Source organism: Delphinus delphis, chromosome 15, assembly GCF_949987515.2.
Source record: "Delphinus delphis chromosome 15, mDelDel1.2, whole genome shotgun sequence".
Classification (NCBI taxonomy): Eukaryota; Metazoa; Chordata; class Mammalia; order Artiodactyla; family Delphinidae; genus Delphinus; species Delphinus delphis.
Genome location: NC_082697.1, coordinates 13,738,748 through 13,759,636, shown reverse-complemented (window position 1 = coordinate 13,759,636; position 20,889 = coordinate 13,738,748). Strand labels below are relative to the sequence as shown.

Below are 20,889 nucleotides of genomic sequence, written 5' to 3'. Positions count from 1 at the left end.
ATTCACCAGTCTAGATGGTGATTCATGGGAAGAGGTCAAAATGTCAACATTAATAGCAGTTTGGAAGAAGTTGATTCCAACACTAATGGATGACTTTGAGAAGTTCAAGACTTCAGTGAAGGAAATGAAGTAACTGCAGATGTGGCAGAAATAGCAAGAGAACCAGAATTCGAAGTGGAGTCTTTGAAGACGGGACTAGATTTCTGCAAACTCATGATAAAACTGGATGAGGAGTTGCTTCTTATGGATGAGCAAATAAAGTGGTTTCTTGAGATGGAATCTATTCCTGGTGAAGATGCTGTGAAGATTATAGAAATGACAACAAAGGATTTAGAATATTACACAAATTCAGTTGCTAATTTACAGTATAGTGTAAACATAATTGTTACATGCACTAGGAAACCAGAAAATCCTTGTGACTTGCTTCATTGCAATATTTGATTTATAGTGGTGGTCTGGAACTGAACCCATAATATCTCTGAGGCATGCCTGTATCTGTGTTTCAATAAAACTTTTATCTACAAAAACAGGTAGCAGATCACCTTCGGCCCATGGGCCGGAGTTAGCTGACCCCAGGTGTAGAGTATTATTTTGCATGTTTGTGAAATGAATGAATGAATGCCCAGTGCATCTCTGTGGCTGACAACCTCTTTGAAATGCACATGCTCCCTTCTGTACTCCCATGAGCTGAAGACAGTGGAACCTGTAGGTAGTTCTTGAGCATCGTTGGAGGCCTTGTTCTCTTTGCTATAAAGATATTCATGAGAAATGCTTAGAGGGCAGGAGAGCTGATGCCACCAGCCTGTCCTCAGACCAGACCGTCACCAGATTTCCTTTGAACTGAATCTCTTAGAGCAGTGCTTCTCACCTGGAGGTAAAAGACCAGTTTTGGGCTTTTTGCTTTTTAATTTCTAATTCATCATGGACTGACTCTTTGGTAAAATGCAACAAAAATAATGAATAGAAAAATGATATTTTTAAAAAACTCATACAAAATAGAAGCCTAGGGATATGACCTTAGATGCCATAGCAAGTTCAAGTTGCTATGAAAGTTTCTAAATACTTACTTCTCAATTTCTGTGCTTTCTCATCATGAGCTGGTGACTGGTTCATGGACCAAATATGGGCAACCCTGATTTACAGAACTAAGCCTTTTGTGTGCCTCCACCATATTCTCTCCCCTTTCTCATGGGTTAGAATTTTATGATCCATCCACTTCAGCAAACAGAAGGAGAGGTGAAATTTTTTCATTTGTTTTCTTCCACATTCATTCATTCGACAAATATTTATTGAGCACCTGCTGTGCGCCTGGCACTGAGCCAGGTGTGGGGACGCCACAGTGGACAAGCCCAGCCCAGCCCCCACCCTCCTGGAGCTCTCAGCCTAAGGAAAGAACAGATGTTAAGCCCATGAACTGTGATGAGAGCCATAGAAAAAACTGGGTGCTCTGGAGGGAGTAATCAGGGGGCTGACTCAGGTCATGGAAGGCCTTTCTGGGGGAGCACCATTTAAGCTGAGAGATCAAGGATGAGAAGGCATTAGCCCGATAAAGAAGGGGGTGGAGGGAAGTGCATTCCAGAGCAGAGAGAAGAGCATGTGCAAAGGCCCTGAGTCTAAAGACATATTGTTGCAGTTTTGTCTGTGTCTAGTTAAAAATGAAAAATGTATGTACCCTCTGACTTAGCAATTCCTCTTCTTGTATCCATCCTAGACAAACATTCTAATGTTGTCCATTCTATCTTGGATTGTGATAGAAAAAAAAAAATTGGAATCGACCTAGAATCCATCATCAGGAGACTGGCTGAATGAGCAGTGATATTCCTTACTTTGAATTTCCATTCAGACACTAAAATGAGTGAAGTGACTGAGAACACGGCTTGAGCAGAGGGAGGAGGGAGCCTGGAGAAGGCAGAGGTCAGAGGGGTGAGCAGAGCCCACGTAGGAACACGTCACCCAAGGAGTTTAGATTTGACTCTAGTTGCACCAGGAGACAGACTGTACTGAAAACACCGTTAACCATCCCTGGCAGATGAAACAAAAGAAGGTGCTGTATAAATATAGCTTGTTGCTGTCGTCACTGTCATCACTGAAACTGAGCACCGTCTAGTGCAGAAAATCCTTTCACACCCATTATTGAGAGGTATCAAGAGAAGGAAAAGAAAACCTAGACTTCAGAGTTACCTGCTGATTACAAGACGCTGATCGAGTGACCTGGCTTTCTGAACCTCAGTCTCCACATCTTTAAAATAGGGAAAGTAATATCGCCTATTTCATGGGATTGTTGTGAAGATGAAAGAGGTGTGTGTTTCTAAGTACCTCACCCACAGCTTTATATGTTCATTCTTTCCCCTTCTTTTCATCTCCCAACAATCCTGCCAGTGGGGGTCAGCATCTTATTTCATAAGGGAGGGGACTTCCAGGCTGGGGTTGAAGGAGAAACTGTCCAGGTCACCAAGTAATGAAGCAAACCATCCCGGACGCCAGCACAGACCACTTGACTCAAAATCCATCATTTTTACCTCGCTAAGCATTCTCTTTATTTATGGGAGTGAATGGGTGAGAAGGAGGGAAACCATAGCTAAAAAACCATCCCCAGAACTAGCAGAGTTCTTTTTAAAAACTTCAAATTTAAATAGTATTGAAATACTATCGTACACCCATAAGACAAAGGTAAGCAAAGTTGATTATATTTTCAATAAAAATACAATGTATGGGCTACTGGCGGGTCAGCCTCCTCCCTCAATACAATTCCTTCTCCAACCAGTGGCTCATGGAATTGGTGCCTGTGCCTTGGGGAAGCATGTCAGAGTTTGGCTGAAACAGAAGGCAGATTTGTAAGTGTGGCCTTTGGATAAGCAGGTTCACCCATGAGAAGAGTGGGGAGTGTGTCTTAGGGTGAAGGGGCATCATCTTTACAGAGGAGAGATGGTTCATGTAATACCTTCACCCCAAATCCTGATGTGCTTTTAAGCCATACATGGAGCTAGTCCTTGGAGTAAGGGGTTGTAAACTCACTACCCTCAGGGCCAGGCAGGAAGCCTGAAGCTGACTGCATGTGCAAAACATGAGATGCTCTTAGCCTGCCTTTCCCTTTCGCAGTTTTGAACGTGTCCTAGGACGAAAAAACACCAAAAAAACTGCAATGAAAAAATAGTACCTTAAAACTAGCCTCTATGTCTCAGAGACAATATGGGCTCCATGGTGACCTGGGAAACACACAAATCGGGAGCTACGGGGGCAGCCTGTCATCACACGGGAACACAGGGATGAGGTTTCTAGGTCATCCTGTTGCTCAAGAGAAGCCATAAGTCTAGATTTTTTGGAGAAATCTCCTGATTTTTAAACAGAAACAACCAATTTCAGATTTTCCTTTAAAATACACAGGCCAAGCAAGACACGTGTGTAGGCTAAGTTCAGCTCACAAACCACCAGTTTGCAACCAGTCTGGAAGCTGATAAAACCACGTGCTGTCTTGACGCAGTAGCTCTTCTGTGGGTGACAAGGAAGCATCCTAATTATGTGTGCCTGGTGATTCTCTCTCCTCCTTCCAAGGCATCAAGACAGAAGACAGCTTGAACCATTCCCCTGGCCAGAGTGGATTCCTCAGCTATGGCTCCAGCTTCAGCACCGCCCCCACTGGACAGAGCCCGTACACCTACCAGATGCACGGTGAGTGTGGCGCTGCGGCCCCTCCCTGCCGTCTCTAAGGCGCTGCCTGAGCTGGGTGTCCAGTCGTTCATTCGTTTATTTAGCAGTTTTACTGAGAACCTACTGTGTGCCAGGATCTATCTCAAGTACTAGAGTTGCAGTGGTGGACAGAGGAGATACGACTTCTGCCCTCATGGCAATTACAGGGCAGGAGGGAGAGACTGACAATCAACAAGGCAGCAAATAAGAGGTGTTGAATGCGATGAAGCAAATAAAAGTGGTGTTCAGATAGAGAGTGACGAATAGTTGAGGGGTCAGGAGAGGTGGGAGAGGTAACTTTAGATAGAGTCATCGGGGAAGGCTCTTTGAAGACGTGACATTGGACAGAGACCCAAAGTATGAGGCAGAACCAGCCATGTGCAGACCTATGGGAAGAGCATTCCAGGCAGAGGGAACAGCCCTTGCAAAAGCTGTATGGAAGGAAGTGTCTTAATGTGTTCGAGGCGCAGAATAGGAGCCAGTGGGGCGGAAGCAGGGTCAGGGGCATGTGAGAGGAGAGAGCCTTGGGGAGAGAGCAGGACCAAATCGTGCAGGGCCTTGAGGACTGAGGGAAGGTGTTGGCTTTGATTTTAACTGTGATGGGACAGGCAAGTCCATTGTAGGCTCAGAGAAATGCCTGGTGTTGGGAATACTGGACAGTAGGTAAAGGAGCTATTATTCCAGGCAGGAAGTTCTGAGCTCTGCATCCCCACTGGGTAGCCTTAGAAAGGGAAGAAACTCCAGTGTGGAACTCCCACCCCGCATACCCTAAGAAACCAGCCTGCTGGGTTCTCCTGTGCCCACCTGCACTCTGTTACCATCCAAAGGCCCCTTCTCTTCTCTGGTGCCCCATGGGGAGCATGTTGGAGCTGATGCATGGAGCAGAGGGCTGGTGGCAGTAATTTGGGGGATCCTCACCCTGGTATTTTTTTTCTTCATGAAAGCTGGTAAAAATGACCACCAACAGTCTAAAAAGTAATATGCAAAATGCAAAACCGAAAGAGCAATGACAAGGCAGTGGGCTAATACATGATGCTACTTTTCTTTAAAAAAAAAAAATGCAGGTATTGCGGCTTCGTCTTTTTAATTAAGGAAACAATTTAAATGGATGTCAAGGGCAGCCTTTCAGGAAAAAGCATTGTGAAGAGACAGCAAGTGATCTTAGGGGTACGTAAAAGAAAGAGGGTGATGAGCATTAACACCCAGACCTTGGAATAGCTTCCATGTAAAGATCTGCAACGGAGTTTGTTGATGACACCATCAGCTAACATTGACCAAGCACTCACCATGTGCCACAAGAGGTGGCTAATCATCTCATACAACCTTCATGACACTCCAAAGTGTTGGTTCTGGCATAATTCCCATTTTATAGGAGGAGAAACTGCGTCATAGAGGGAGGGAATGCCTGACCTGCCCAGCGTCAGGGCAAGGAGCTTAGATTTTATTGCAAGTGCAGCGGGAAACAGGTCGCATCAAGTCTCTTGGGGGTCTGGTGAACTCCCAAAGCCAATCCTCGCTCAAAGCCTGCTCTTCGCCGTGGTACCTCCTGCCTCCTCTGCTTTGGCTGTCATCTCTGTCTCCCCGGGCGGTTTTTCTGAGTCCCACTGAAGGGAATAAGCTGCTGTGACCCCTCCTCAAATGGAGAGTGAATTATGACACAATCCTGATCATAAAGGCTTGTGAAGACAGTGAAGTTGAACTTGCATTTGGGTCAATCTCAACCAGTTTTTTTCAGCTCTTTTTATAGAAATGGAACTGACTGCCTCAGGGCTTCTAAGGAGACAGACAATGATCAATTAAGTAAATCGATCCTTACAGATTGTGCTAAATCGCGTGAAGGACCAAAACAGGGTGGTGTGATGGGCCATGATGAAAGGAGTGGTGATGGATGCTACCCAGGTGGTTAGGGAGACCTGAGTGAGGGAAAGAAGCCAGCCTGTGAGTAGCTGGAGGCTGGACGGCCCAGGCAGAGGGCCCAGCAAGGGCAAATGCCTGGAGGCAGGAAAAGGCTCGCAGTGTTGAAAGAGTCCAAAGGAGTCTCATGAACCTGGGTGTAGAGAGTAGGGGAGATGAGACTGGAAAGTGAAGCAGGAGGCCTCCCTGGACTGGGTCATAGAGAATATGTTATTTCTCCTCTGGTCCTTGCAGCAGCCATAGGAGGTGGGCTCTGCTTTACACACGATGAACGTGAGGCTCAGAGAGGGGAGGTGACTTACCCAAGGATCCCAGGGCCAATAAGTGTTGAGAGCTGGGATTCAGAGTAGAATCCCAGAGGCTATGCTGTTTCCTCCAAGCGCTATTTCCCGTACTCCTTCAGGACTCCAGATACCGCCCTAGCTCTGTGTATACACCATTCCCCTTGATCTTCCCAGGAGCCCTGTGACGTAGGTTCTGTAATTATCCCCATCTTACAGGTGGAAAAACTGAGGCACAACGTGGTAAAGTAGCTTGCCCAAGGTCACATGGCTGTGGCAATGGGATTCGAAGCCAGGTGGTTCCACTCCAGAGCCCAGGCACGTAACCCCAACACCACCCTGCCCTCCACACTCTCATAGATCCATCTAGAAGATGATCCTCCGTGGATGAGCCCTGGCCTAGACCCCACGACCCGCCGCCATCCCCATCAGCCCCTCACAAATGGAAAAACATCTGCTGCTCTGTTCCCACCCTACCACGGGAATAGTCCAGGTTATTTTCTTATCGTCTTCATGGCCCAAATGCCAGCTGGACTTTGTCCCAATTAACTGCCTTCAGTCTAATGCTAATGGCCATAAACTGCTCTTGAGACAGCCCAGGCGTTTTGCAAGCCTGACATATTCCTCCTTAAGTATTTCTTTTTCAAACACAAACATATAGAAGGCTCACACACCATGCCCATGTGCTTCCTATTAACTTTTTTTTTCAAGTTGTTCCAGAGGAGAAATAAACTCTCCAACTACTCTCTGTGCATTTCAGAATGGAAGACATTGGTTGAGCTTAGTTTTTTGGACAAAGAAGGGAATGAAGAAGGAGATTGAGACTGAATTTTAGGCCTGAAAGTATCGACTTGGCGTAAAACTGGTCCATGTTCAGAAGCCGAGCTGAGTCCTTTTCCTTTCTAAGAATTAAAATCATCATTTTATAGAAGCAAAAAGAACCTGAGTAGAGAGAGACCACTCCATCGTTTACAGATGCGTAAACTGAGGCACCGCAGCAGAGTGGCTTGTGTAGGGTCCCAGATCAAGCATTAAGTAAGCTGGGATAGCTCTCCCTAGGTCCTCTACCTGATCTCAGAAACTTCCAAACATCTCAGCAGAGCCATCTTGCCCGCTCCCCCTGCCACAAGGCCTGGTTGGAGATCTGTATCTGCTTAGATAGCATTGCCCCCACCTACGTGCAGGAAACGTAGGAGAGAGAAGTTCATGGCGCTCCTTTAGCTTTTTCATGGTTGTTTATTTTCTTTTTTTAAGTTCACCCGGAGTTTTTGTAGCTGAAATGTATTTCTTATGGGTTTGATTTTTGTTGTTGTTCCTTTGGCTTCTCCTGCTAAAACACTGCTGTTCACGGAAGTGACCACAAAGATTAAAAAGAGAAGAAAAGAACATCTTGAGAGTGTGGTGTAAGAACTCGCTGGTGCCCCAGAGGGGTTAAGAGCCCTGGACCCGGTTGCAGTTAGGCTGTGTCCCAAGGCATGACCTGGGTGAGGCGCTTGGCTTCTCTGGGCCTCTCTCTCCTCACCTGTGAAACTAGCATCATAGCAAGAGAGATGACCCCATGGGGCTGTTGGAGGACTAGATGGAACGGCCATGGGCACATCCAATGAGGTCCATCAAGGCTGGGTGTACTTTTTATTATGTCTTGCATTGCTTCTGTAACATGAGAGTTAAAAGCAGTAACTCTGAAGTCAGGCTGAGTTCACTTCCCAGTTGTGCAATCCATGTACCAGCTTGTGACTTTGAGCTGAGTTACTTCCTAGTACCTCAGTCTCTTCCCCTGTAAAATGGGAATACGAGTAGTACCTACGCGTGGGGTGCCGTGATAATTAAATGAGTTAATGTGTGTGAAGTATTTCGAACAGCACTGGCACAAACTAAGTGCTCTACAAATGTAAAATATTATTTTTATCCTAGTTTCAGATTTGAGGGTCTTATGTTTTTCCCAACTTCACTTCTCTTTCCTGAACTCTTAGTTTCAGGAAATAATTTTGGTAAGAGAAAAGAGGAATACCAATTTGAGGCTGTTGAGCGACCCACATCAGCATCAGCTCCCCTTCTGGTGAAATCTGCACTAAAGGGGGGCCTTAAAAACAGTGGAAGCGCCTTTTTCTATGGAAATTTACTTTTGTATTTACCAAAGGCAGGGGTTGTTAATACTGACCTCGGAACCCAACGTGAGCCATTCAGGAGCAACATGGAAACGTGTGATTCGAGGATGTGTAGGAAAACCAAAAGTCCAGTGGAAGGGTCTAAGCTAATGGTCTCAGCCCAAGACCTCTGAGGTCAGTTTGTGCGGGACTTGTGAAATCTAGCACCATTTCTGGTACCAGCAAGCTGTGCGACTTTGGACAAGTCACTGAACTTTCACGATCTGTGTTTCACAGCTCTAGCGCTCACAAATACTCACTGAAAAATAAAGAGGTTGGGGAAGGTCATTGTCAAATACATCAAACACATTTGGTAAATAGTGTGTAGCATGAAGTTAGATGTCTTTGCTCCAGGACTTTTCAGAGCCTTTGCAGACTGATGCACCTTGTGACTCTCCAAGAGAATTCAGTAGTCAGTTTTCCCAGGTAGACTTGAACAGGGACCCTCTGCCCACACTAATGTTCTCTGCTCACTGGGAAGCCCTGGATGTAATGACCATTAGGCCCGTTCCTGTGTGAAAATTCTTTGATTCTGTAATTTTTTTAATGATGAACATGCATGTATTCCTTTTTTTCCTGTATTTTAGTTAATTTATTTTTTGATGAGATTAATTCACATACCATAAAATTCATCCTTTTAAAGTGTAAAATTCAATGATTTCACTGTATTCACAAAGTTGTGCAACCATCACCACTATCTTAATCCTACAACATTTTCATCACCCCCAAAAGGAACTCCATGCCCATTAGCCATCATTCCCTAATTCCCTTCCTGCCAATGTATTTCCTTTTGTAATAAGAAAAAAAACATACACTTAAAATTACTGCTTTATATTAATTTTTGAGCAGGTTATGCATTTATCTACTTCAAACATCTACAGAAATCTCTATGCCACCCTCATCCAACAGCCATTCAGCTTCTAAATCCGCAATACTTAACCCACTGTACTAGGTTCTCGCGAACCCATCCAGAATTTCCTTCTGCAAATATAAGCAGTCATGAACACAGTCTATTATATTGCATTGTTCTGTGACAAGAACTAACTCATATGTGATTCATAAACAAGGAGATGATGTCAGTATGACTCCAAAGGTATCTTGGTTCATTTGTTTTAAGATTTTCTCCTTATCACTGGTTTTAAGCAATTTAATTTTCATGGGTCTTGGTGTAGAGTCTTCGTGATTCTAGTGCTTTGTGTTCATTGAGCTTCTTAGAGCTGTGAGTTTATAGTTTTTATCAAATTTAGAAAATTTGGGGCCATTATTCAAATATTCCCCCCCCCACCCATGTCTTCAAGTTCACTAATCTTTTCTTCTGCAGTATCTGATCTGCTTGTTAATTACTCTCCAGTCATTTCTTTTTTCATCTTATACATAGTTTTCATCTCTAGAAGTTTGATTTGGGTCTTTTTTTTTTTTTTTTTTTTTTTTTTTTACCTTCCATGTCTCTACTTATGTCCAATGTCTCCTCTGGCTCCTTGAACAGACAGAATACAGTACTGTTTTAATGTGCTTGGGTACTAATTCTGTCATCTGTGTCATTTTGAGGTTTCCATTGATTTTTCTCCTCATTATAAGTTATATTTTCCTGCTTCTTTGCATGTTTGATAAGTTTTGATTGGATGTCAGACCTGTGGATTTTGCCTTGCTGGGTGCTGGATAGCTTTGTATTCCTGTGAATATTCTCGAGCTTTGCTCCGAGATGCAGTTGTTACATAGAAGTAGATTGGGTCTTTCAAGTCTTGCTTTAAGCTTCGTTCAGGGGAAGCAGAGCAGCATCTGGTCTAGAGCTGTCTCTGCCTAGCAGATTTTCCCAGCACTGAGGCACACCTTTCTGAGTATTCCTCCCAATGCCCCATGAATTATGAGGTTCTCCAGTCGGGCTGGTGGGAAGAGGAACTATTCCCAATTCTGTTATGAGCTGTGAGGATTGTTCCTTCTAATCTTACCAAGTGGTTCTCTCCTGGCCTTGACTAATTTCTTCACAGGCATGTGCTAGTCAGTTTTCAAGTGAACTGTCACAGGGAACTCTCTGCAAATCTTCAGCACGCTCTCTCTGTGCAGCCCTCTCTTTTCTGGTACCCTGCTCTGCGAATTCTGACCACCTTGGCCTCTCTGGACTTGCAGCTCCATCTCCTCAATTCAGAGAGATCAGTGGGTACCACCTGGGTCCTCCTCCTTGGAAGCTCTCCACACTGGGATGGTCTTACAGTCACCACTTGTTTCCTCTCTCTCAAGGATCATTGTCTTTCATATCTGATGCCCAATGTCTTGGCAATCTAGTTTTTAAACTATTTCCTGTTGGAGGGTAAATCCAGTCCCTGGGACTCAGTCTTGGCCAGAACTGGAGGTACTGCTGCATTGATTCATTGGCATTTTTTGCCAGCACATATGGTAACAGCAGCTGAATGCAAAATACATAGCACAGGTAAAGGCAACAAGCCTTGTAGGAATACAGTTCAGTCTCTGGTGACCCGTATTTTTCCTCTGACCTCAATTTGGCCATGTGCTCTGTTTTTGAAGAACTTATGTCGCAGCTTCCCCCAATCTTTGTGCATTTTGCCTTGTTTCCATAGTTCAACACCTCTGTCATCTGTACACCCCCTTCCATCAAGATACGTTCACCTCCTTTTTAAGGGGGAGTCCTGTATTTAATGTGACACTTCTCTGTATAGTACTTATTTATTTTTTCACTGTGCTATTATTTTTATTGGGATTATTATTGCTTTTGTTAATGCTGTGGTTACTAAGTTGCATTGCTTTTGAGCAATCTGCCTCAACCCTGTTTTTTCCCATAGGCCCCATTATTTTAGTGCACAATTTTGCACAATGTATGGCCTCTCAGATTATAGCAAAAACACTTGTATATATTTTTGTTTTCATAGGTAACATACTATGCACACTGTCTGCGCTTCGCTTTCTTAAGTTAGCTATATACCTTGGGGAACTTTCTAAGTCAGTTTATAGAAGGTGATTCCTCATTCTTTCCACGGATGCCTATTATTCTGTTGAATGGTGTGCTGTAAATGATTTAACCAGTTCCTTATTGGGTGTTTCCAGTCTGTTGCAATTACCACCAATATGGCTGTGAATATCCGTATATGTATATCATTTTGGTTTTCTGCAAGTATATCTGATGGGCAGGTTCCCAAAAGTGGAATTCAGGGTCAAGGAGACAGTCCCTATTTAAATTTGGTAGATATCTCCAAGTTACCCTCCACAGGTATCCTAGCAATTTAAACTCCCACCAGCAGTGTCTGAGAGCACATGTTTTGCCAACCCGGTGTAATCTAACATTGGAGCTTTTGCCAGTCTGATACACAAGAAAAACAGTATCTCAGCGTGCTACTAATTTCTAGGTGTGTCGTACAAGGTTGAGCATCTTTTCAGATCTTTGACCACTTTGTGTTTCCTTTTCTGTGAACTAGGAGATTAGACTTGAAAAACTGTACCAAAGAAGAGTGGTAAGGTACTAAGCATACCTGTATTGAAACATAGAGCTTCAATAATCAAAATAGTGTGGTTCAGGTATTTGAATAGACTGATTGACTAGTAGAGGAGAACGTACAGTCCAGAATGAGGCAAAACATGTCAGGAAGTTCAGCACATGGGGCAGATGGCACCTTAAGTCAGTGGTAAAAGACAGAGTATTCAGTGAATGGTACTGGAACAACTGGCTAGCCTTCAGGGGGGAAAAAAGATCCATTCCTATTACTATATACCAGAAAAAAGTCCAAATGGATCAACAGTTTAAACATCAAAAGTAAAACTATAAAAGTACTAGAACAAGAATGAGCAAAATTTTTATAACCTTGAAGTGCAAAAGGCTTTTGTAACCATGACTCAGAAATCCAGACGTCATCAATGAAAAGACTGACAGGTTTGACTGTGGGTGTTTGTTTTGTTTTTGTCTTTGTTTTGGTGTGGCAGGGAACACCAGAAGAAACGTCAGAGCAACAGAAACACACAAACAAAACAAACCAAATGGCACCCTGGAATGAAATGTCTACTGTCTCAAATCAGAAACAAATTGTTACTCTTTTTCAAGCGATTCTACAGTTCTGTGAATTAAACTCCTCCCCGATGTGATTCTTGTAAATAAAAGCGAAGTGAGCTAGGCGTACTGTTACAGGGAGTGGTAAGGGCTGTGGCAGTTGGAGGGTACACACCCATCAGACTTGGTGGGGGGTTGGGGGGGTGTTATTTCAGCTTTAGCTCATTGCTACTACACTAGAATGGGACCCCAGAGAGGCCAGATCTTTCCATTTTTCAAGATAATCCTCAAAACTATATTTTAATGTAAAAATCTCATTCTTTTTCAATCTTGACAATGGATTTAAACACTCTCTTTAAAATACCTTAGGAAGCAGACAGACATGTATCAGGCTGCTCTCTATGCCTCTATCTTGTAATCTGGTTCCATATTTTCTTAGTTGAACCACAGATTGTGAGACCAGGAATGGAAGGAGAAAATTCCAAGCCAAGTGATGACTTGGGGAGCTGGAAAGATCACTATTTTTGGTCCCCACCTCTGATTTATTTCACCAGTGAGGCACGCCCCAGAAGATTTGAATGGTGGGTGTGGTTATAGCTGAGTTGGAACCCAGTGGCCTCCTGTGAAGTCAGGTATTTCCCTGTTTCTTCTGGGCAGCAGCGACCTTCAGACTGTCCTGGCTCAGCTAGTTTTGAGCAGGCTAAGGCTGCCTGGTCTCACTGTGTTGGTCAAGACAGGAGCCAGGCTTGGCATCCCTCAGGTTCCTGGACTGAGTTCAGGTTTCCTGGTGTGAATCAGCAACTCTTCTGCGCACGATGACGTGGGTGAGGTTTTCTGATACCTGTTAGCGCTCCTGTGCCGTGCAGTGCCTCCGCCCTGCTGGTTACCTTCTCGCCCCCTTCACGTGTGTTGGTGGGTTTGCTGCCTCCCACTTGAGCTGAAGTCTACTGGATTTAGGACATATCGAGGTTAAATGGATGGTCTTTTCCTCTGGCCACAGAACAAGTTTGATTTGGTCACCCACATCTCCAAAAACCGCTGGAGGTGACCGATGAAAACAGCTGGAGAGATTGAGAGTCAGTTTGGGGATCAGGAAGGCTTTTTATAAACAACAGTGCACTAAGGCAGCGCTGGCCTACAGACCTTTCTGTGATGATGGAAACGTTCTTATCTGTGTTGTCTAGTGTGGTAGCTGCTAGCCACATGTGGCTGTTGAGCATTGAAATGTGGCTGATGCAACTGAGGAGCTGAAGTTTCAGTTTTGTTTGATTTTTAATTAATTATAATATAAACATAAATGTGGCTGGTGGCTGCCATATTGGGCAGTGCGATTCTAAGGGGTGATTAAAAACTAACCCGTAACCTGGTTACTGCTGGAGTTGGGTGAGGGTAACTAGTAGGGGGGAGGGGAGGGGAGGGGACGGGAGGGCTGCTCAGGAAGGCCCTGTGGGACCACTGAGAGAACTTTGGCTTCTGCTCTGAGTACCGATGCTGAAAACTCAGTCTCTGTGCACCGGCACCGAATGGAACCTCTGAGACAAAGTTCGGGTGAAGTAGAAAAGAATAGTTTTTTTGCTTTGCCAGGCAAAGGGGAACACAGCGGGCTCCTGCCCTCAGGAACTGTGTGTCCCAACCCCGGAGGATTTGGTGAGGAGTTTTATAGCAATGGTTTAAGGGTGGGGTTGCTGATAAGATTAGGGTGTGTGCAGGGCCTGCACTCCTTTAATCTGGTCTCGTGAGTTTCTCTGGTTCCTTTTAATCTGGCCTCGGGTGGTCTTCTCTGGAATGAAGAGCACTGACTTCTTCCATTTATTGGGGTTTTAGTTCTATAAAGAGCTCAAAAGATACTGTTATGTGTGTCCCTTGAGGTGGGACCAGGAACCTGCCCTGAGGCTGCACTACTGTTTCTGGGCTGCTCCTCCCTTGTCTCTGCATCCCCTCCCTTCCCTGATTAGCAACTGTTTGAATCTGCCCTTTGGGACTCAGGAAAGGTTACAGAGGCTGGAGTCTGTCCCCTACAAACAAGGAATGGGGGACACAGAAAGGCTTTTGTGCCCAGGAGCCCCACGGGGTCCTGCTCAGTTTCACTATCAGACATGGGGAGCAGTGGAGGGTTTTGAGCAGGGGAGTGACAAGATACATCTTAGTTTTAACAAGCTCTCTCCGGCCACCACGTAGAGAATAGACTGCAAGGGCAAGAATGAAGCAGGAGACCAGTGTGGAAGTGACTGCAGTAGTTCAGGTGAGAGATGATGGAGGCTTGACTTGCAGGTCGAGGTGGAGATGGGGAGAAGTGGTCAGATTCTGGGTATATTTTGAGTGTGGAATTGCTGATGGATTGATTGTGGGGTGTGGACGGGAGGTATCTGGACCGTTAGGGAGAGGAAGCTCCTGGTCTGTCTCTCTCTGGAGCCCAGGGAAGGAGCTTCATTTTCAAGCCCAGTTTCCCTCGGAAGGTAGTTGAGGTCTTTGAGTGGAGAGCAGCCTGGACACCAGGGCTGTTTACATCCAGGTTTCTAACCCCATCAGACCCAGTGCCCCCTTTTTATAACAAATGTCCTAGAAGGCCCCTTCACTCTCTTGAAATTTAATTTGTACATAATTTAACCTACTTACATGTATCTTTTTAAGTCAAGCAGAATGCCCTTACTGTAAAATAAAGAAAGTAATTTGTAAACTGTATTTTTGAACATGTAATTGCCCAGGCATGACCCCACTAGAGGACATAATGAAATAGTCAGACAGACCCATGCGAAGACTCACAAGATCATGGCCGACAAGCTGGGCTACACGGCCAGCCCAGACGTCACCAGCAGTGTGGCCGTCGGCAGCGTGAAGTTCCAGAACAGTAGACGAGCCTTGGAAAAATCCAAACCAAAGGACAGTGATCCTTCTACTGACAGTGGTGGCATCCTTGGGAAATGGCCCTGAAGCACTGACAGCCTTCAGGGACATGTTCCCCCAGAGGTCATAGGGATAGGCTCATAGAACAAATTAAGATGCTCAGATAACATGGTTTATTAAATCGACTTAAACTGAAAAACAAGGGGAGAGAGATGGAGTTGACCCATTTAGGACAGGGTACATGGAGGTGGAAGGGCCACATGGCCTGGGTCCTGGGTTCTGTGTACGTCCTGTCTCTCTCTCTCAGCCGCATCAGCCTTCCTGATGATGGTGTGTGTGGTCAGTGGGACTGGAATTCAAGCTGAACGGGGGGCTCATCAGGTGAAGGTTACCTGGAAAGTCAGCCCACCCTGCTCTATGGGAGACGGGCAATCTGCCTGGTTCCACTGGAGCTCTCTGGGTACCCTGATGGGCAGCCGTGACTTTCAGCTGTATCTCTAGGGCAGAGGGTGCTTGGGGCCAGAGTGCCACAGACTGGTTGTCATCAGCGGGTGGCCAATTTGGGGTTGACATAACTGTCGGCGTAGAGATGGCAGAAACAGGTTCCTCTTACTGTTTAAGGTTGACCTCCTCCTTTCACTCCTTTCTATATAAGTAACACTTATGTCTCTTCCATCCTTTTTATCACATGTTCCGTTCATTCTATTTTTAATGCGTCATACAAGGTTACTAACTTTCTTATTCTCTGTTCTTAACACATCTTTAGAATTTTGCCCGTATCTCACAAGCTACTTGCCTAAGTTTATATAATGCTTCTTATGTTTCATCCATCCTATCTCTTTTTTCTTGGGAGGGGGGAAATGAATTTTTTTTTCTTTATTGAAGTATAGTTGATTTAGAGTGTTGTGCTAATTTCTGCTGTACAGCAAAGTGACTCAGTTATACTTTTATCTTTGGTAGTGGTTTTTGGTTTTTTTTGGTGGGGTGGTGCGTGCCATGAGGCATACGGGATCATAGTTCCCCAGCCAGGGATCAAACCCGTGACCCCCCACAGTGGACGCTCAGAGTCCTAACCACTGGGTTGCCAGGGAATTCCCTACATTCTTTTTTTGTTTTTTTTATCTTTATTGGAGTATAATTGCTTTACAATGGTGTGTTAGTTTCTGCTTTATAACAAATTGAATCAGTTATACATATACATATGTTCCCATATCTCTTCCCTCTTGCGTCTCCCTCCCTCCCACCCTACCTATCCCACCCCTCCAGGCGGTCACAAAGCACCGAGCTGATCTCCCTGTGCTATGCGCCTACATTCTTTTTTATATTCTCTTCCATTCTGGTTTATCCCAGGAGATTGGATATAGTTCCCTGTGCTATACAGTAGGACCTTGTTGTTTATCCATTCTAAATGTAATAGTTTGCATCTACCAACCCCAAACTCCCAGTCCATCCCTCTCCCTTCCCCACTCCCCCTTGGCAACCAAAAGTCTGTTCTCTATGTCTGTGAGTCTGTTTCTGTTTTGTAGATAGGTTCATTTGTACCATATTTTAGATTTCACATATAAGTGATATCATATGGTACTTGTCTTTCTCTTTCTGACTTAGTTCACTTAATATGATAGTAATCTCTAGCAGCATCCATGTTGCTGCAAATGGTATTATTTCGTTCTTTTTTATGGCTGAGTAGTATTCCATTGAATAAATGTACCACATCTTCTTTATCCATTCATCTGTTAATGGACACTTAGGTTGTTTCCATATCTTGGCTATTGTGAATAATACTGCTGTGAACGTAAGGGTGCGTGTATCTTTTTGAATTATAGTTTTGTCAGGGTATATGCCCAGGAGTGGGATTGCTGGATCACGTGGTAATTCTATTTTTAGTTTTCTGAGGAAGCTCCATACTATTTTCCACAGTGGCTGCACCAACTTACATTCCTGCCAACAGTGTAGGAGGGCTCCCTTTTCTCCACACCCTCTCCAGTATTTGTTATTTGTAGACTTTTTATTGATGACCATTCTGACCAGTGTGAGGTGATACCTCATTGTAGTTTTGATTTGCATTTCTCTAATAATTAGTGATGTGGAGCATCTTTTCATGTGCCTATTGGCCATCTGTATGTCTTCTTTGGAGAAATGTCTATTTAGGTCTTCTGCCCATTTTCCAATTGCATCCCATATCTTTTTCTTGTTTTCTACATAGCATAATTGAATATTGTCAAATAGTCGATTAAGAATAATCGAACACATTATAGTGCAGTACAGTTGCAATTGAACACATTATAGTAGCATTACTGCAAAGTTTAGTGAATGTTAAAACGCAGGGGAAAAAAGTCCTTTGTATTTACGGGTAAAATGAACTGATGTGCTAAGACAGGGGTTAGCAAACTTTTTTAGTTAAAGGGCCAGGTAGTACCTATTTTAGACTTTTCAGGCCATAGATCTCTCTCCCAATTACTTGTAACTCTGCCATTATAGCTTGAAAGCAGCCACACATGATATGTAAATAAGTGGGCAAGCCTGTTTTCCAATAAAATCTTACATTTAAAAACAGGTGGTGAGCTGGATTTGGCCCTGGGAGTATAGTTAGCCAACCCCTGTGTTGTAGGATCAGATCATTAAAGCCAGGTCTTCATCTATGTGACTGTCTGGTCAGATATTCAAAAGTCAGGCAGGACCTGGAAAATCCTTCATTTTCCTGGACTAGTCCATGAATTTCAGAATATCTAGCACTCCTGTCTCCTACCTACTAAATGCTACTGTGTCCCCGCAATTTCCAAGCACCCCTACTGGTACCACAGTGCCCTTGACAACCACTGGTTTACACAATGGCGAGTACAGGCAGTGGGGAGAGGTGGCTATATGTGCAGGAAAGACCATCTGTCATTCACTCAACAAACATTCATGAGCACCAGCCCTGCTTCAGGCAGCGTGCTAGGTGCCGGCCAGCGTACAGCCCTGAGCTAACAGTCGAGTCCTGCCTTTATGGAAGTTTTATCCCAAGGAGAGGATACACTGTATTAGTCTGCTCTACCTGCCTTAACAAAATATCATAGTCTGGGTGGCTTAAACAACAGAAATGTATTTGCTCACAGTTCTAGAAGAGTGGGGAGTCCCAGACTGAGGCGCTGATAGATTGTTTCTGGCGAGAGGTCCCTTCCTGGCTTGAAGATGGCGACCTTCTCGCTGTGTCCTCACATGACCTTTCCTCGCGTGCCTGAGAGGAGAGATCTCTGGTGTCTCTGTTCTTTTAAGGACAAGTTCCATTGGATTAGAGCCCCACCCTTATGTCCTCATTTAACCTTAACTACCTCCCGAAAGGTCCCATCTCCCAACATTGTGTTTGGGACTTCAACATAGGAATGAGGGTAGGGGTGAGGGGTGTCACAATTCAGTCCGTGAGAGACAGTGAGCAAGGTAATGTGCAAATGACAAGATCATGTCGCCAGTGATGAGTGCTCTGGAGGAAATAAACAGGAAGATTTATGGGAGAGAAATTGGGGAAGAAGGGTCTAATTTGGGGGGTGGGCACAGCGGGTCTCTGAGGAGGTGACAGTAGAGCTGGTACCTGGAAATTAAGAAAGGTGTTCATGGGTCATGAGTGTTCCAGACAGACAGGAGGCCCAGTGGCTGGAGTGCAGGAGGGTAGACGATAAGGTCGGAAGTGGGTGAGGCCAGATCTTGCAGAGCCTTGTGGCCACATGGAGGTGTTTGGGTTTCATCTTGAGAGGACCAGGCAGCCATCAGGGGTTTTTAAACAGGGAGGGGGATCTGGTTTGCATCTTAGAAAGACCAGTCGGCTACTGTGGGGTGAGTGGACTATAGGGGGCTCATGAAAGATGCATGGAGACCAGGAGGAAGGTCTCTCCGGCCACCACCCCACCCCAGGTTCTCCCCTCCCTCAAGGTCTTTAGGGCAGGCACGTTGGAGCCCATATTCACAGAACTTGCCTGTAACAACACCTACCAGGTCCCAGAGACTCTGTTCAGAACATTCTAGAATTGAAACAAGAGGGAAGGGGGCAGGGCACAACCTTTAGAAGAATGACATAGCCATAGGACATGACGAAAACTGGTTAGAACCAACTAGGTCCAAGATGGTGGAAGATTTGACTTCCAGTAGACCTTGAGCCTTATTATACACTCATTGTAATATATTAGCATGGTAAATGACATACCCACCAGTGCCATGACAGTTCCGAGGCTAACCATAAAAGGCCAAAAAGTGGGCGGTGGCCCAATTCCTGGAAATCCGCACCCCTTCCCCAAAATAGTTGGAATAATCCTTCCACTCACTAGCCTATGAAATTACCCAGCCCATAAAAACTAATCACCCCATATTTCAGGGCCTTTCACCTTCGGAGGTGGCCCACACTCTGTGGAGTGTGTTTCTCTCTAAATAAATCCACTTCTTACCTATCACTTTGTCTCTCACTGAATTCTTTCTGCGATGAGATATCAAGAACTTGAGATTCATTAAGTCCTGAGACCAGATGTGTGATCTCAATTTAAAAAGATCATGGGGGGCTTCCCCGGTGGCTCAGTGGTTAAGAATCCGCCTGCCAGTGCAGGAGACACGGGTTCGAGCCCTGGCCTGGGAAGATCCCTCATGCCGCAGAGCAGCTAAGCCCATGCACCACAACTACTGGAGCCTGCGCTCTAGAGCCCACGGGCCACAACTACTGAAGCCCGCATGCCTAGAGAAGAGAAGCAACAAGAGAAGCCACCGCAGTGAGAAGCCCATGCACCACAGTGAAGAGCAGCCCCCACTCGCCACAACTAGAGAAAGCTCGTGCGCAGCAACGAAGACCCAACGCAGCCAAAAATAAATTCAAAGAAAAAAATTTTAGAAGACCATGGGTTCAAGTCCCAATCGCATGGTTTCAGCATCATCCCAACTTATCCTTTCACTCCTGAAGGAACAGAGACCCAGAGAAGGGCTTTGACATGTCCCTCTGGTGTCATTTGCTTTCATTTTTAGTTCTGATATGTCAGTGAAACTGGAATTGAGCCCACACCAAGGTCGGTGTCTGCAAAATCTGTTGAAAATGTGGCAGAATAAATCTCTCTGATAATTGTGGTCAAGGGGTAGGAGGTGAGGGGAGTAAGAAAAGGAAAACAAAAACGAACCAAAAAACAAAAAACTACAGACACGCAAAATGGGGAGTTATTCAAGGTACAAGTCCCTGCCATGGCAACTCGTCAGAGATAAAAGAAGGGAGCAGTCTGCTCCCAGCCCGGGGCAGTGGGCCTTCTGCTGGGGATTGAAATGGTTAGTTAAGGGGTGGGCAGCAAGGGAAGGGAGGACACAGCCTTAGGCAGGGAGCCATTGATTAGGGGAGAGACACAGTTAGACAGATACTGCAAATCCATCTTCACTCAGAAGCCGAGGGCAGGACGGAGCCAGGCTATGGATACATAATTTGTACCCTTAGAGCAAATCAGATCCTTTCTGCTCCTAAAAGTTCAGTTAGTAAAGGGGGACCAGAGCCCATATCCCACCCTGGATACCTGTGCCTCTTGCCCTGATCTGAGGAAGCTTGCAGAGAATTTCTCTGATTCTCTCAGCATAGGTTTCTCTCTTTCAGCATCATTTCCTAGCCAGTAGTTTCCACGTGCCCCAGGCAGGCAGTATCGTCCTCCAGACCCTAATCCACCTGCCTTTTTATACTGCTTTGTCATTTTTCATGTATTTATTTTAAATCGCATAATAACACTAGTGTTGTATATTCTGGAACTTCTCTGTGCTTGCGTGTGTGTGTGTGTGTGTGTGTATGTGTGCGCGTGCAAGCGTGTGTGTGCATATTTCTCCTCCCACAACTGGAAAATTCCTTTTGTTAAAAAACATACCTTGCTGTTCATCTTGTTTTATAAACTGCCTTTTATATTTTTCACTAAGTAACATGTTTTGAAGGTCTTTCAAAGTCAGTTCAACTATACCCAGATTATTCTATTTTCTGGCCTCCCAACTGCTCCATGAGGAAAACCAAGCACCTGGGTTTGAATCCCAGCATCACCGCTTA

General features: G+C 44.9%; 1 protein-coding gene across 2 annotated transcripts in view; it reads left to right on the top strand.

Annotated features, from left to right (window-relative positions):
* Window positions 1-20,889, top strand: part of EYA2 (EYA transcriptional coactivator and phosphatase 2) — a 174,889-nt gene that overhangs the window by 23,834 nt on the left and 130,166 nt on the right. For both annotated transcript variants that reach the window (XM_069541444.1, XM_060032674.1), the window contains exon 4: window positions 3,553-3,669. In XM_069541444.1, coding sequence (XP_069397545.1) covers window positions 3,553-3,669 — 117 coding nt within the window. The remainder of the gene's footprint in view (window positions 1-3,552; window positions 3,670-20,889) is intronic.